Source organism: Sarcophilus harrisii, chromosome 2 (assembly GCF_902635505.1).
Source record: "Sarcophilus harrisii chromosome 2, mSarHar1.11, whole genome shotgun sequence".
In the NCBI taxonomy this organism is placed as follows: domain Eukaryota; kingdom Metazoa; phylum Chordata; class Mammalia; order Dasyuromorphia; family Dasyuridae; genus Sarcophilus; species Sarcophilus harrisii.
In genome coordinates, this window is record NC_045427.1 from 511121205 (window position 1) to 511138708 (window position 17504).

The window sequence follows — 17504 nt, forward strand, 5'->3', positions numbered from 1 at the left end:
GTGAAAATCTTGGTTATTGAATAAAGTTTTTATCTTTCCTCAAAAAACAAATTAAAGTTTCCATATGCTTTGCAGATTTCATTCCTTGCCAGCTTGAAAAATCTATTCCTACCTCTTCATTCTTTTTGTAATATGAAACGCTTCAAGAATCTTCAGTTTCTTCCTCTTTACTGACTTTATCTTCACATGGCCTCCATCTCGAAAAAAAAATCTGTTTAATCATTCTGTCTTTTTTCTCTGCCTAACTTCTCCAACCAGCAATCTCTCTTCTTTAGTTTCATTTCCTCACCATACTTTCTTGCTTTAAATCTATCTTCTTCAATTTCCACCATTCTCATTAAAATATAATGGGAAGTAATAGAAGCCAGAGAGCATCTAGAACAGAGGTGTAGTGAATGTCCAACCCATGGGCCATATAAGACCTGTGAAATTATTTGGTCTGAACCTGTCAAGGCAACCACAAGTGCTGATGAGTTGAAAGCTAGGTATAACAACCTCCCACTGCTTGAATTTTTAACTTTACAATTTTTAATAGTTCACAAATGATATTGTAAAATCCAAAATGGCTCTTGGCAGAAAAAAAAGGTTCCTCACTCCTGATCTAGAGGAAGGCATCCAGCATGATGAAGGACTTCAAATCTGTGGCATTAGAATTAGTTTTTTTAAAAACTGGAAAGAGTTTTTCTGGAGAAAAGAAGTGAAAAATCATAGCCATCTTCAAGTATTTGCTGGGTTGTCACATGGAAAAAGGATTAAAATGATTCTCTGTACCATTTGGCACTGTCTGTTACTCTTTCTCCTAAATATTCTATCATCTCTAGATTTTCAAAACATTGCTCTTGCCTAGGTGCATAACACCAATCATTTCTACTGGTGATCTGCCACGCCTGGAATGTTCTCCCTCTTCATCTCTACCTCTGAATATCTCTAGGGTCCTTCAAGACTCAGCCTAAATCCTTCCTTCTGCAACAAACATTTCCTCATCTACATTAATGCCAGCTTTCCCTCTTGCCTACCTAATTTTGTTACCTAGTTTTACTATTTCATTTCTTTTTGGGGTAGGGAAGGGGGAGGCAGTCAGGATTAAGTGTTACTTAAGTGCTACTAAGTGCTGATGATGGATTTGAACTCAGATCCTCCTGATTCCAGGGTTGGTATTCTATCCACTGTACCACCCAGCTGCCCCTCACCATTTATTTTTTTCAGTCTCTTTTTTCTGATCTTCCTTCAGGTTATAACCACTTATCATGGATGATGTCCCTCAAGGGTCTATCCTGGAATTCCCCTTCTTCCTCTGTACTATCTTGCTCGATGATCCTCAGCTCCATGAGTTCAGTTATCATGTTTATACAGGTAGTTATTAAGTCTGTATGTGTAGCCCTAGTCTCTCTTCTGAACTAGATTTCCACATAATGACGTCTCAAACTTAGTATTCCACATGCATTTCAAATTTAAAATTTTTTAAACAAATCTCATCATCTTTCCCTCCAAATCTTCTACTATTGGCAACTTTCCCATTATTGTCTAGAACATCATTATTTTCTTGGTCACTCTTGCTCACAACCTCAGTGTCATCCTTGACACTTTAATCATATTCATGCCACATATCCAATGTATTGCTACATTTTATTATTTCTATCTTTACATCTCATATATATATATATATATATATATTTTTTTTTTTTTTCTATCATACATTTAGCCCAGTTCACTTTATTTTTTGCCTGGATTACTATTATTATAGCCTTTGCTTATGTTTCCTGGCCCTTGTTCATATGCATCTCAGACTCAGTAGGTCCAAAACAGAACTTATCTTTCTCCCATTTTCTCTACATTCTTTCCATCTTTCCTGTTCTCCCAGTTACCCTGGCTCACAACTTCAGTGTCATACTCAAATTCCACACATTCTTTGTCAAGCCTTGTCATTTCTAAATGTATGTCTTTTTAATGTGTTCCCTTCTCTCTAACCTCAAAATTAATACCTTCTTACAGACCCTTATCACCTCTTCCTGGACTATTGCAGTTCCTCCTTTTTGTGTTCCATCTTTCACTGAGCTGTCAAAATCATTTCCCTAAAGGACAGATTTGACTCCTACTTAATAAGTTGCAGTGATTCCCTGTCTCTAGGATCAAATATAAAATGCTGTTTTTGGCTTTTAAAGCTCATCCTAAATTGACTTCGTCCTACCTTTTTGGGCTTCTTACACCTTACTGTCTGACCTCCATGAACTCATGATATTGTCCTCCTTATTCTTCCTCACACACAAAACTGCCTTTCCACTTCTTTTATCTTTCTACTGGTGGTCTGCCATGCCTGGAATATTCTCCTTCTTCACCTCTGCCTCTGAATATCCCTAGGGTCCTTCAAAACTCAGCCTAAATCCTCCCTTCTGCAACAAACATTTCCTCATCTACTTTAATGTCAGTGTTTTCCCTCTGGATTAACTACAGTTTTATACACACACTTGTGCATATTAAAAAAGTGTGTGTGTGTGTGTGTGTGTATGTGTGATCTTCCTGATTGATATGAGTTAATTCACTAAAATTCTGTGATTCTCTGAATTCTTATCAATGAAGTTTTTCAGTTATCACAGAATTTTCTCTTAGTATTTCTGCCATAGTCAAATAAGTTGTTATATCCCATATAGCCTCCCTTCTAGAAAATAAGGTAGAGCAGAAAGGTCCCTCCATTCTTCAGATTATTAGCAAGAATGGCTGATCATTAGGAGGGAGGTAGAAAACAGCACCATAGGAGATTCTGTATGAAAGCAAAGAAGAAAATTAAGTTGATGGGGTACTGGTAAACCAGATCTGTGTCAGGAGGTTGGATGAATGTGATGTAGAGAAGGAAGATGGATCAGTGAATACTTAAAGCTGAATCATAATTTTGAGACTTTTCCTAAAGAGGAGGAAGCTTTTCCTCCAGTAATGATGATATAGATCTGCAGATACTATTAGATGAGAAAAAAAATGCTCAGAAAAAGAAATAATTAGCTGTCTAGTGATCACTTCCTGACTCCTAATAACAATAAAGCATTATTATTTTCCAGAGTATGTATAAAATACACGATTAAAGCCTCTCAATATTTATAAAACCATGTAGTGTGCTTTTTAGAGCCCACATACTGTGGTGCCAAAATATACTGTCCGGACTAGCTCTCTGGAGGATCTCAAGACCAGCCCAAGTCCTTGCTCTTAGTGGAGGAGGAGTGAAGAAGCAGGAGACCCATGAGGATGGTCAAAGATGGAGTCTGTTTATTTCAAGTTCTTTAGCTCCTAAATACCTTAGTACTATTTCATCACTATAGCACACTAAGCATGTGCTAACTATAAGCACCCTGCTGTAAATATGTAAATTGCTTAAAAAAAAAAGATGGAAATCTTATGAAAGAAATTGAAGACTTTAAACACACATTATTAAATCTCTGCTCTTGATTAACATCAGGGACTTTTAGACAAGAAAAAAATTTTATTTATTTAATTAATTTTTGCTGAGGCAGTTGGGGTTAAGTAACTTGCCCAGGGTCACACAACTAGGATGTATTAAGTATCTGAGACTGGATTTAAATTCAAGTCCTCATGACTTCAGGGTTGGTGCTCTGTACATTATGCCATCTATAAAATGCATTTTTGATAAATCAACAGATGTTAGGAAAATAATGTCTTTTTAAAAATATACGTGCACATACACACACACACACACATATTTTTTTTTTAAGAAAAATGGTATCTAAGAACAGTCTTTGGATTTCTGGAGCATAGCATAAAATATAGAAATAACAAGTTCATATATACATATATATGTTTATAAAGAAATAAGAGGGGGAGGGAACAGGATAAAGGGGAGCTATAGAAAAGTATGAGGATAGAATGGGGTGGATAGATTAATGGCAATGGGATAAAGAGGGAAGGAAAAGATGGGAGAAGAAGATAAAGGAGCAGCTAGATGGAGTAGTAGAACACGGGGCCTGGAAGCAGAAGATTAGAAGGGATCCTTGAAGGAGAGAGGTAGGTTAAGTAATACCTAGGCTAGATATAGGTGGAAATAAAGCAGAGTAATCAACATGGATAAGAAATAAGAGATATACATAAATATAATAACAATCAGGAGTAAAATTTATTAGGAAAAATATCAGAAGTAGCAATCATTGATCTCAGACAAAGGTAAAACTAAAATAGATATAATCAAAAGAGAAAAACAGGGCAACCACATGTTGCCCTATGTATCAGCCATATTAATCATTATTGTTTTAGGCTACTTAAAATAACTAGATAGTGTGAGGTTGTAATATTGCTTAAGTGTAGGAGATTAAGTTGATGGATTTAGAAAATCCATTTAAAAGTCCATTGAACTTATGAAGAAAGATGTTACCCACCTTCAGAGAAACAGACAAACAAGTGTAGTATAGCCTTATCTAGATGTATATGAATATGTATTTGTGCATGATTGTAGATTGATGTATATGTATGTGTGTGTATGAGAGTGATATATAAATATATCCACATTTAATTGTAGCCTTTTTTGGGGGGGGGGGAAGAGAAGGGAAAAAAAGAATAAAGTAAAAAGTGTACAACAGAGAACAAAAGAAAATCTACAAGGAAAGAAAGAAAAGGTGGACAGCTCTGAATGTATAGCATTTATTATATAGACTTTATTGAAATGGAAATTTATTATCTTATATTTTGAATCCTCTCCTGTGTATGTGGCAGTTTTTTTTCTTTTTCTTTTTTTTTTTTCTATTCAGTAGGGTCAGACTAGATAGGGTAACTGCAGTCACAGAAGAACAGCAGTAGAACCATCCAGAAATTCAAAGATATAAGAATCAGCAAAGAAACAATCAGTAAAATCCTTGGCCCCAGATTTCCATTCACAAAAGGACAAAATACAAAGAAAAAACATAAGGTGGCAAAATGATTCTCAGTCACATTAGGAGAGAAAAGACAAAACCAAATAAGAAACTGAGATGTTTGATATTCATCTCAATCAATAGGAGATATGCAATAATAAAAAAATGGATACAAAATATAAAACTTGAGTATAAAATGGTCATATTTAGTGTCTTAGATATATAAATACAATTCACTTAAGAATCAAAAGTTTTTGCCTTTAACCTCCTTTGTTAATATAATATGCCTTTTAAATGAAAAATCAGGATCTATCCAAAGAAGCACTTGAATCTAGATATTCCAGATTCTGAAACTGTAAAAGCAGAAATTCATTCTGCCTTTACACACTCACTTCTTGATTATAGGATTCTAAAAGAAGTTTGTTCAGAATTTCTCATGAATAAACAAAATGATGGTTTGGGTAGTTTTAAAATTTCCCATGGGTTTGCACATTCATTTATTGATAATGCTGCTACAGAATAACACATTATTTTCACAGTTGTATGGTCAGCTTTTCCCCGTGATGCTTAGGTTTCATCTTATCTGCAAATTAAACTTTTGAAATTATTTTTTGTGTATAATATTTTCAATGTTAAATTGCTTAAGAATATTATAATGATGATATTTTATTTTTATAGAAATAGCAATAGACATAGCAATATCACCTCTGGATCCAGAATACTAAAATAGGACTATCTTTCATTTTCTTAATTCTAGTTCTTAATTTTTCAAATTTCTTCTTCTTTTTTCCGCCTTTTTTTAATTGAAGCTTTTTATTTTCAAAACATATGCAAGGATAATTTTTCATTGATCCTTGCAAAACCTTGTGTTTAATTTTCCCCTCATTCTCTTCTCTAAATAGCAAGTAATCCAATATATGTTAAATATGGTAAAAAAAATATATGTTAATCCAATATAGGTATACATATTTATACAATTATCTTGCTGCACAAGAAAAATCAGATCAAAAAGGGAAAAAATGAGAAAGAAAATGAAATTCAAGCAAACAACAACAAAAGAAGTGAAAATGCTATGTTGTGACCCACACTCAATTCCCACTGACCTCTCTTTGGAGTGTAGATGTCTCTCTTCATCATAAGATCATTGGAACTGACCTTAGTCGTCTCACTGTTGAGAAGAGCCACATCCATCAGAATTGATCATCATATAATCTTGCTGTTGCCATATATAATAAATTCCTGATTCTTTTCACTTAGCATCAGTTCATCTAAGTCTCTCCAGGCCTCTCTGAAATCATCCTGCTGAACATTTCTTATAGAACAATATTCCATAACTTTCATATACTATCCTTTAAACAATAAGGATTTCCTATCATAACAGCATTTGGAGTTATATGAGATGGTATTTGTGAGGTCATATTTATATTGTTCTTTGAATAACTTAAAATTTAGAAATACTAGATTATCTAGTAAAAGACCTCATTGTTTTACTTGAAGAGAAAATCAAGTAGAAAAATACAGCTTACTGACTAGCATGCAAGTTAACATTAGTCATAGAATGTATAAATTGAATAGTTGTAGCTTCTCAGAATAAATATAAACATTTCTATTATGTAAGCTTTGTCTCACAGTAAAATAAAGCAGATATTTTGCCATTGGATTTGCCAGAATTCATTAAGGGTGTGAATAATGACAATATTCTGTGTGTGTGTGTGTGTGTGTGTGTGTGTATACACATATATGTGTGAATTACAGCTTAATATTGTCAATTCAGGGGAGGAAAAAAAGCGTTATATTTCTTATCTTACAATACAAAATTGTCCTTTCTGCTAATTCCTTTGTGAATTTGAAGGTTACAGGTACTTTGAAGTTTCTCTTGTCAGTGCTATGAATGGTAAGCCAAATGATTTTTAAAATAGGTATTTTTTCACCATTTAAAAAACTCTTATCTTTCCTCTATCAAGCAAACTATATTTTTGTAATTGAAAATTTTTTTAAAAAGGAAAAAAAATACAGTTAGCAAAATAGCCAACTATAGTCCCTTACTTTTGCGGTAATGGAAGGGGGAATAAATGTTCTTATCTTTTCTTCTGCTCCTTCTTCATTCTCTTTCTTTTCCTCTTCCTTCTCATCTTTACCCCTTCCCTTTTTTATACCAGTTTGAATTATTCAATATATTGTTTTCCTGATTCTGTATATTTTACTGCCACAGTTCATGTAAATCTTCTGTTATCTTTGCACTAATCATATTTATTATTTCTCATGGCACAATCATTCTCCATTCCAATACATATGCCACAGTTTGTAAGGCCATATCTTTGCAGTATTTGCTTAGTATCAAGATCTGTTTTGTCAAAGGGGATGGGTATTTGATTCATTCATTTAGAATAATTTCAAATTGTTTTCCAGAATGTTTGAACCAAATCATTGCTCTATTAGCAGTACGTTATTATTCTTGTCCTTCTGCAGTCCTTCCAATATTGATTCTTCTCCATCTTTTATCACATTGTCAGTTTGATATCCATGAGGTAAAGTCCGATATTAATTTCTCTTATGAATGATTTGAATTCATATGATTATTAATAACTTGAAGTTCTTTTAAGATCTGTTTTGTTTCTTTTGGCCAATTATTCAGTGAGGGACTTATCCCAATTAAATATTTATTAAAGTTATATTAGCTGGTGCAAAGAATGTTGGGGCTTCTATATACTCTGTAAAGCTTTTAGGCTTTTGTTTCTTAATCTTAAACCATATTACACACACACATACACACACACACACATATACACATGAGTATTATATACACACATATACATTTACTATCTTCCCCTGTTGGCAGATTTGCATTGAAATGGCTATTAATTTATATATTGACTCCACCTAAAAGAATTTATCAAGGTCTTTGTAGAATTTCTCCACTTTATCTTCTATAACAGATGATAACATAATAACCAGTTATCTTCAGAGTGGGGTTTTTTTTTGTTTATTTTCTTCTTGATCCCTGAGGGTCAGGATAACAGTGTTCCATGAAATTATATTTCTGGTTATCTTTGGGTAAATAATGAATTAAATTTTTTTACATAATCTAATTTATATTTTAATATATTTAACATCTACTGGTCATCCTGCCATCTGGGGGAGGGGGTGGGGGGTAAGAGGTGAAAAATTGGAACAAGAAGTTTGGCAATTGTTAATTCTGTAAAGTTACCCATACATATAACCTGTAAATAAAAGGCTATTAAATTTAAAAAAAAAAAAAAAAAAGGAAAAAAAATTTTTTTACATATCTCTCCTAAGAAAATTTGTTAGCTACCTTTCATCTAATTATGCCTTCCTTAAATTTTCCTTATAACAAGAGTGTCTGTATTGGTATAATTCATTTCTCTAAAAGCCTATTGGCTCTAGTTGTTTTCCAAGTATTTTATAGTCTGTCTTCATGCCTTTCTGTTGGCTCTTTCTCATTCCTTACTTCTGCTGCTTAAAATCTCATTTCCTTCAAAACTCATTCCCCATAGTTATTAGTCTCCTTACTATCCCCCTGCAAATTACCTTATATTTATTTTGTATATATACTTATGTCGACCCTTCCCTCTTTGAACTCCTTGAGTTCAAGGTTTGTTTCATTTTTATTTTTGTATCTTATAGTGTCTGGCACATAGCAGATATTCAGTAAATATGTATTGACTAACAGTTAACAATCTTTAGTAATCTATGATTCTTAGTATTCTCTGAGGCTTCTTTTATCAGTCTGCCACCATCAATACAAAAAGACAAGGGGACCACATAGATGTGATGTGTTTTTCTTTGTTTCATGGATTTCCAGGATCCTAGAATTTGTCTTTTAGTAAATAAGCAAATTTTAAGCAACTACTATGTTCCAGGAAGTGTGCTAAATGCTAGAAATATAAATATGAAAAAAGAAAGACAGTTCTTGCTCTTGAGGAGCTTACCATCCAATAGAGGAAGATAACACACAAAAGGAAGTTGAAAGGATATCAGAGAAGAAAAGATATTTGGCCCTCTGAACAAGATGGAGAAGTCCACAGGAGTGCAGTGGTTAGGAAATGAAGAGATAGCTGTTCTGGGCACCCTGCTTTAATGAAGATTCTGGAAGGGCCTCTTCACATTCCAGTCAGAGCAAAGGTTACTGATGAGATATGAGTTCCAAGGAAACCTGGTAATGAATGAACACTAGTACTAACCGTGGACAACTGGTGATAAAATATATTTCCCCTTCTCCTAAAAGAGATACATGGTTACTTTGTCAATCAGATTTCCTTAACAATTTTTGTTGTTGCAAATAAAGATTAAATTCCTGGAAAATTGGAAGGGGAGAATACATTTGGAATTTACTATTATATTTAAGAAATAACCGACTTAAAAAATTTTAAAAACAGCATGCTTATTTACTTCAATTTGACAAATAACTAAGTACCTATTTATGTTCTAGGTATTGGTGATAATAATAACCAAATAGCCCTTACCCTCAAGCTTGCTTATAGCAATTCAAGATTACATGGTTAAATAAATAAAAAATAATTTGATGAGTGAGAGACCACTGTCAACTATGAGATTCCAAAGGATTTAGAAAAAAAATTTAGTATCTCAGCTGAGCTTTGAAAAAAAATTTAAGAATTCAAAGAAGCAGAAGTAAGGAGGGAGATTATCCAAAGCATTCGGGAATAGTTTGCACAGAAGCTTATAGAAACACAATAGAGAATGTCAAGTTTGGACCACACTTAGTAGTCTGGTTTGGCTAATCTTTAAAAATATTAAGTGTCAAATTGAAAATAAAATATTTATTAAAGTTTGGGGTTTTTTGATTGTTCAAATAGTGTTTTTTTCCTCTAGTTACATGTCAAGAAAAATTTTAGCATTTATTTTTATAAGATTCTATAAGATTTATAAGATATGGTAGGCAATTTGATATTTACTCATTTTTTTATTTTTTATTAGAAAAACTAGAGTTAGCCTAAAAATTAATATTATCTTTAGGCAAGCTTTTCCTTGAATATAAATTTTCACTGTTATGGTAAATTAAATAAGAATTATGTTGAAACTTTATGCTAGCCTCTAAATAAGACTTCTAAAATATTACTTTTTATTTCATTCAATAACACACACATTAAGTCTTAGCAAATTGACATACAGGTATGTAAATTTGTTTTTGAAAATCTTGCATAACCGAGACATTTTACATAAATATAATTGAAGAATACATTTATAATGAGTGAGAAAGGAAATGGCAAAAGGTACTTGATGCTGACTTTAGTGTTTTGCTTGTCACCAGTAAAACTTTATTATTGTTGATACAAAATTAACTTGAGTTTTTATATAGTTTGACAGTATTAGAGAGAATGGCTTTCCCTCTAATTTCTTACAAGATAAGTGAGTTAGTTATTTGTCTTCCAGATTACTGACATTGTGAAAGCAGTTGGTAATTGCAGCTACAACCAATTGGTGGAGAAGATTATTTCCTGTAAGCAATCAGACAACAGTGAGCTGGTTAGTGAAGGTGGGTGAGTGCTATTACTCTTATTTTTAAAACAACATTTGCCATGCCATCCAGTCTTTTATATTTATTGAATTATTTCAATGAACTTTTAATATCAAGACTTCTTATAAATATAATTAGAGATACTTATGGAAATTTAGTGAGTAAATTTTACTAATTGTTGAGATTTATATAATGCTTTAAAATTTATAGACCACCTTTCTCACAGAGCTTTTTGAATAACTAATGGTATATTCAGGTTCTCTAGAGGTTCTTAAAATTGCTTTTTAATCATTTTTATTATTTTGGGCTGCTTCTGTACTTAATAATTGTTGACAGAACACCAATACAATGTGTATCAATCAATTAAGTATTGAGCCATTAGGTCTTAGTCAATCAATATTATTTACATGATGTATACTAGGTACTATGCTAGGCACTGAAGATACAAATATAATGAATGAAGCACTCATTTCTTGCAAGTTTACATTTATTTAAAATCAAGGAAACAGTATAGATATAAATATGCAAAAAAATGTAAACTCATTAAAATCGAGGTAATTTGAAAGAGGCACAAACTAGCACCTGAGGGAATCATGAAAGGCTTGCTATGGAAGATATTGCTTGAGCTACTTCTGGAAGGAAGTCTACTTTTTTGAGGTTGAAATAAAGAGGAAATATATCTTATGGCAAGGTATATTTACAATACTAAAACAGGAAATGGTGTCCTGTATGAGGAGCAAAGAACCAGTTTGATTGGGTTGCATAATATGAGAGGAAGCATAATGAACAATAATTCTGGAAACAGATTAGGGTTTTAAAAGCTAAATTAAAAGCTAAATAAAGGGAATTTTGGGAAGATGATGGCATGTTGGAGCCTATTGTTAGAAGAGTCCAGATTTTCTATTAAATATTGCAGTAAAGTTTTTTACATGTACCATAAGAAACAATGATAAAGGAGTTGGGTAATGATAAAACCCAAGAGAGCTTGATCTAGTCTCAGGATTCTACCAAAAATCTACTTAGAATCTCTCAGCAGAGACAGTTAGGATAGATAGAATACAAAGCATGGAAATCACTCAGATCCAAAGAGGAAAGAACAACTAGACCAGTACTCAGGTAGTCAAGTTCCCCCATCTACAGTTAAAGATAAAGCCAGAGCAGTAACCCAATTCCCAGAACAAGGCACAATGAAAGAAGCCAAAAACCTATTAAGCAGCCCATGCTTAGACCATAACAAGAACCAAAGCAGGAGAAAGGGCCAGAGCAGTACCTGAAAGTAAAACTTCTTAGGTCTACAGTCAAGACAATCAACATCTGATTGGACTCCATCAGACATACAGAAAGGAACAAAGCCACTGATGGGTTCAGAACTCTGCAAGAAGAAAGAGAAAGAGCCAAGACCAAACCTAAATTAAACTACTAAGAAATTCAACCAAAACCCAGGAATTCCTGCAGGAGAAGAGTCCAATTCCATATCCAGAACTAAGCAGGTTCTGACCCCACCTTCCATGAGGATCAGAAGGAACAAAGTCTTGATGCACAAAATGAGGCTGTAAATATAAGTTTAAAAAAAAAAAAATTTCAGGTATATGAAGAAATACATAGACTGGGAGAAGCCCAAGAGGTAAACTTAGAAGAAAAGAGTGATTCTACAACTAATCCAAGGAAAACTTCAGAGAAAAGAAAACAAAGACTATAAAAAATATTTTTAAAAAGGCAAGAAGATAGAATATATATTTTTTTCTATTTAATTATCCTTTTATCTTTAAACCTGCTTTGGTAAAAACAAATATAATTAAAATTGTATTTGACACACAAATTGATGAAAATGATGAAAAATTATCTTTACAAGTTTTACACAGGATAACAAGTTCATGTCATTATATAAACTTACGTTAAAAATTCTTTCCAGGAGGTATGAGGAGGGGCGGGACGTGACCCTCGGGGTGACAGAGACGCGGGCAGGCCTGGGGCCCAAGGCAGCCCGAATGCTCGGAGCTGCCCAGTTCGGCACGCTCCCTTTTCTGCTGCCGCCCCCGGCCCTTTCTGGTGTTGTAGGGGAGGGGAGAATCAGCTCCCCTCGGATATGCCATCATACCGCAGCTGGGGGCGAAAGCCCAAGTCCTACAGATTACACATTGTAGAGCCCATGAGGAGGAATGATGATGTCTGGATGAGGGAACCTCCTCTCACTCATATTGTCATGTGTATCATGTTGCTGGCTGTGCGGCATTCATCCAAGGTGGGATTTACCCTGTGAAACAGGGAGAAGAAACATGGATCTTAAACATCGTTTCAAGTTATAGTTCACATTTCAAAATATAGACTTAGAAAACAGAACTTCCTAGCTTTGGATACTGTGCTCTGTTAAAACTGCTGCATTGCTCCCTTAGAGGTGTTATTGTACACTGACTATCATCATGGCTTCAGTTTGGAAGAGACTGCAGCGTGTTGGAAAGTATGCCTCAAAAGTTCCAGTTTGTGGCCTCCTACCAGGAACTTATGGTTGAGTGCACTAAGAAGTGGCAGCCAGATAAACTGGTAGTTGTTTGGACAAGAAGAAGCTGAAGAAAATCTTCTAAGGCTCATAGTTGGCAACCTGGAATTAAAAATCCTTACCGTGGAGTGGTCGTGTGGCCTGTTCCAGAAAACACTGAAATCACTGTGACTCTATTTAAGGATCCACATGCTGAGGAATTTGAAGACAAAGAATGGACATTTGTCATAGAAAATGAATCTCCATCAGGACGAAGAAAAGCACTTGCTATTGGCAGTATCAATATGAAACAGTATGCAAGTCCTATGTCTAGACAGACAGATGTCAAGTTAAAATTCAAGCTATTGTCTAAAAAAGTTGTATCTACCACTCTCCAGTTCTCATTATCTTACATTTTTCTTCGTGAGGGAAAAGCCACGGATGAAGACATGCAAAGTTTGGCCAGTTTGATGAATATGAAGCAGGCTGACATTGGCAATTTAGATGACTTTGAAGAGGTCAATGAAGATGATGAAGAAAACAGAGTGAACCAAGAAAAATTCCTTCCACTCTAAAGGAGAGTGTTGTGCCACAGTTTCCTTTTATTGTCCTGCCTCAGTTTCCTTGAATTGTTCTACCTCAGTCCCCTGGTTGCAAACCCCCTTCCTAACCATTAGGACTGAGATAATTAGAGCTGGGAGCCCTAACCATTAGAATTCCATAGGCAGGTAAGTTACTTAGAGATATGTTTACCCTATCTCCTGTTCCAGTACTCCCTTCACTCCCAATTTATCAGAATTAATGGTCCTATTCTCAACCTGTCAGAACCAAATTAATAGTCTCTACTGGAAATTCCCATGCTCACCAGTGTTCAGACTCCACCTCTTGCCTTTGTCTCTCCTGATCTCTGGAGTCATATGAAAATCATTGGAATCTCACAGTTGATGCTGAATTCTTTGAGATGCAAGTCCAATTCAGCCCTGGGGGGGATAATGGATTCTGATCTGCCCCCAGAAAATCTCACCCTCTCAGAAACTCAAATAAAATATTAAATACTATCTAATCTCTTGCCTCCATTTCTCCGGTATTACAAGAGGAAATACAAACTTTTGCAAACGTCTGTTACTTTTGAAACACAAGAATTATCACTGGATATTAGAAATCAACAAAAATGTTTACTTGATTGATATATAGGGTGTATAATTTTTGGCATAACTATAATCAAATCAAAACTGTTTAAGTTTTAGTAAATACTTTTAAAATGTGCTTTTCATTTAAATATAATTTCTCATATCAGTGTATTTTCTTGCCCTACTGTATTGCTTAAAAAAAAAAAAAAGCTTTGGCCTGAATAAAAATATTAAATTAAAGCTTTTGAAATACCTTATATTTTGATTTTTCTTCATATTGGAATATAATTTTTAAAGCATTAATAATTAATGATGCTTTTTAACTTAACAAAACTAAGACTTTTAAATCTTAGCCTATTAAAAACCATTTACACACACATATACACCATTGATCATAATTTTCTGGACCTCAGAGAAATTTATATTCATTGTTATATCCTCTTTGATTATATATCCAACATATAGCCACATGCAGGTGGGTATGAAAGATAACATCTTCAAGATGTTAGAAAACGTACAGATTTTGAACTGGACCTAAAATTTCATTGAAATAGAGAACTGCATGGGCAGCTAGATAATGTAGTGGATAGAGCACCAGACCTATCCACTGAAGTCAGGAAGACCTGAGTTCAAATCTTGCCTTAGACACTTAATGCTTTCTAGCTGTGTGACCCCTGAGTAAGTCACTTAACCCCAATTGCCTTAGGGGAAAAAAAAGAAATAGAGAACTTCAGTGAAATTAACTCTACCAATACAGATCTGTAGCTTTTCTAAAATTTATTGTCTCAAGAAAGTTGCTACAACCTCTGGAGAAATTAAGCAACTTCACATCACACCCCCTTTATTTGTAAAAAAGTGAAACTTGAACCCACATCTTCCTGAGACCAAGGCTAGCTCTCTAGCTTTTGCACCATACTGCTTTGAAATACAACTGGGGAGGGGAGAAAATAAGGCAAAATTAAATCTACCAGTCATCTGAAAGTATGCCAAAATTTTAACTTTATTGCCAGTTTTAGAAAAGAAAAAGATCATAATTACAATAATACTTAAAAGTCTTTTGACACAAGAATGTCCTTTTGAGAAGCTGTTGGTAGGTTTGTTTTATCTTTTTAAATTAGTTTAAAGAGAATGACAGAAATCTGGAAACTGCCTAAAAAACAAAACCCAAAGTAATGACAGGTTTTATCTAATTCATTTCATGACCATTTCTCCCAGACTGTGCTCTTGCCTGCCACGTACACACTGGAAGGCTTGATAAAATAGTGTCATATGAATGCTCATCAATATATAAAGGTTGTCAAATACACCATGGAGAAGGCCTGGAAGACGTTCAAATCATCTTTTAATCATTAAGATGGGATTTTTGCCACAATTTTAAGTCATTCCTAAAAGGAAACCCTCAGTAATTTAGGTATAAAATGAATATGATGAAGGTGGGACAGAGGCATGCTGCCATCACTGCCTGTTACTTCTGTGACAGTGAAATTGATTGTGCTTGCTGTCTCTTCTCCCCAGAAACAAAAAAAGGAAAAAGAAAGAAACGGGATGGTGTTAAACAGGCACACAGGAGAAAACCACAATCTCAAGTTATTCAGTAATATTCTCACTATACATTGTGAAATGAGAAAATTCTACCTTATGTACATAAGGGCAAAAATTAAAACCAAAATACTGTAAAATTAAAATATTAAATCTTGCCTTTCTCAAAAATTTAACACACTTTCATAAGGCATAAAAGATAAAACCAGTTATAGAGCTGATGCGTGGAACCCATCTACCATAATACAGGTATTCCATTAAGGAGTCAAATACAGTAGAATTTGTACAAAAGATATTTCCTTGGCAATTGGCTTTGTATATTGCCTAAGTTTTCATTCTCTTTAGATTTTCAAATAAACCTCTGCCTCCTATCTGTGCCACTTTATTCCCTTTTCACAGGAGTGCCTTGCCACTGACATACCACTCACATACATCAGACTTTTCTGTTCCTTGGCACTGGCCTTCTGGTCCACTTTTGTAACTCTAAACCTGACAAAAGAAAGAACAGTCACTTCTCTCAATGCCGGCTTTGTTCTCTATATTTGTTTCTTGGTTTCGTGAAGCATTATCATCTATGTCTACAATGTCGATGTTCATCTCTTTCTACTGCCCTTCAAACACTATGTGTAGATTGTAACCACACCTATACTTTCCTGGAATACCTCCTGGTGACAAGGGTCTAGGACTTGTTGGAGGGCTGCCTGAAGTACTAAAAGTCAAAGGGCTTTCAGGATCACAGATGCTATTCATCTGCCATCATAGACTTTAAAATGTCAGCATTTGTTTCATTTTTTATGATGTAATTGGACATGCAGTATCACTATTTTTGTATATCCTGTCATTCAAGTCAGTCTTTGCCTCAATATCTTGTTTAGCTTCTATTATATATCGATAGCCCTTCTTCTTAAGCAGATGGAAGGAAAAGACTCCCAAAAGTTCCTTGACGAAAAAAGTTGGACCTAGTATAATTGCAACATATTCTGGGTGTCCTTTCTCACCAATGATTATAGGAGTTGGAGTCCTTCCTCCACTAGATAAAGCCAGGGCATCTTCTGCTTCCAAGGCAGAAGAGAGCTGCTGACCATCGAGCTGTCCCCCAGTGTCATAATTGGGGAATGTCCCAAAGGAGCCATCAGCATTTCTCCTTTACCCTCCTGCCACGGTCTGCCAGGTTCCACAGTGTCCATAGTACCTAGAATGTCAGTGACACTGATACAATATAATTTTTTTTATTTTGTAATTTTAAAAGAAATGACAGCTAAGGAAGAAAAACAAAACAAATAAAAGTAATAACTTAGAATAAAGTAGTAAGAACCTTACTCCAAAATTAAACATTCTGAAAATGGAAATAGTCCAAACAGAAAGCTGTGATTTCAATGAGACAATCTAAGAATCATTGAACTACAAAAAATCTTGACCCTTCCAAAAAAACTCGGAGGACAAAGGAAAAAAACCCAAAATGAAAACTTGGGATCATCATAACCATAATCAAGGATTTTCAGGTCAAAAAATAAATACCATAATTGTAAAAAAAATAATAATAATTCAAATAGTATGGAGTTACAGGATCTCATAAGATAACTGCTACTCTGAAGGAGAACATGGGTACACTAAAATGTAAATACACTAAGATATAAAACATAAAGGCTTAAAATCATAAGTAACCTTTTTGATATAATTCTTTCCACAGGGAGGGGAAAAATGGATCTTTAATGATACAGACTTCTTGAGGGATGAAATAGCATTCTCAATCCAGAACTCAATGGAAATTTTGAAAACAAACAAAAGAATCAAGAGAAATGTAAAAAGTGACACACATGATCAGTTGGAAGTGATTATATCATGAATTGTTTACATTAATAATAGAGGAATTAGAAACAAAGCTTTTCAAGGATCACAGAGAAAATTATGTTTAAAAAGATTAAAAAAAAAAAAGATAAGGAGAAAGCCAAAAGAAGCTTTTATTCTGTTTTGATGGTCTTAGGAGAAGGAAATGGGAAGAAAAGTAGGATACA

At 34.1% G+C, this 17504-nt stretch overlaps 1 protein-coding gene across 2 annotated transcripts in view; it reads left to right on the forward strand.

Moving 5' to 3' along the window:
- Window positions 1–17504, forward strand: part of MINDY2 (MINDY lysine 48 deubiquitinase 2) — a 121416-nt gene that overhangs the window by 63934 nt on the left and 39978 nt on the right. For both annotated transcript variants that reach the window (XM_031955280.1, XM_031955279.1), the window contains exon 5: window positions 10260–10362. In XM_031955280.1, coding sequence (XP_031811140.1) covers window positions 10260–10362 — 103 coding nt within the window. The remainder of the gene's footprint in view (window positions 1–10259; window positions 10363–17504) is intronic.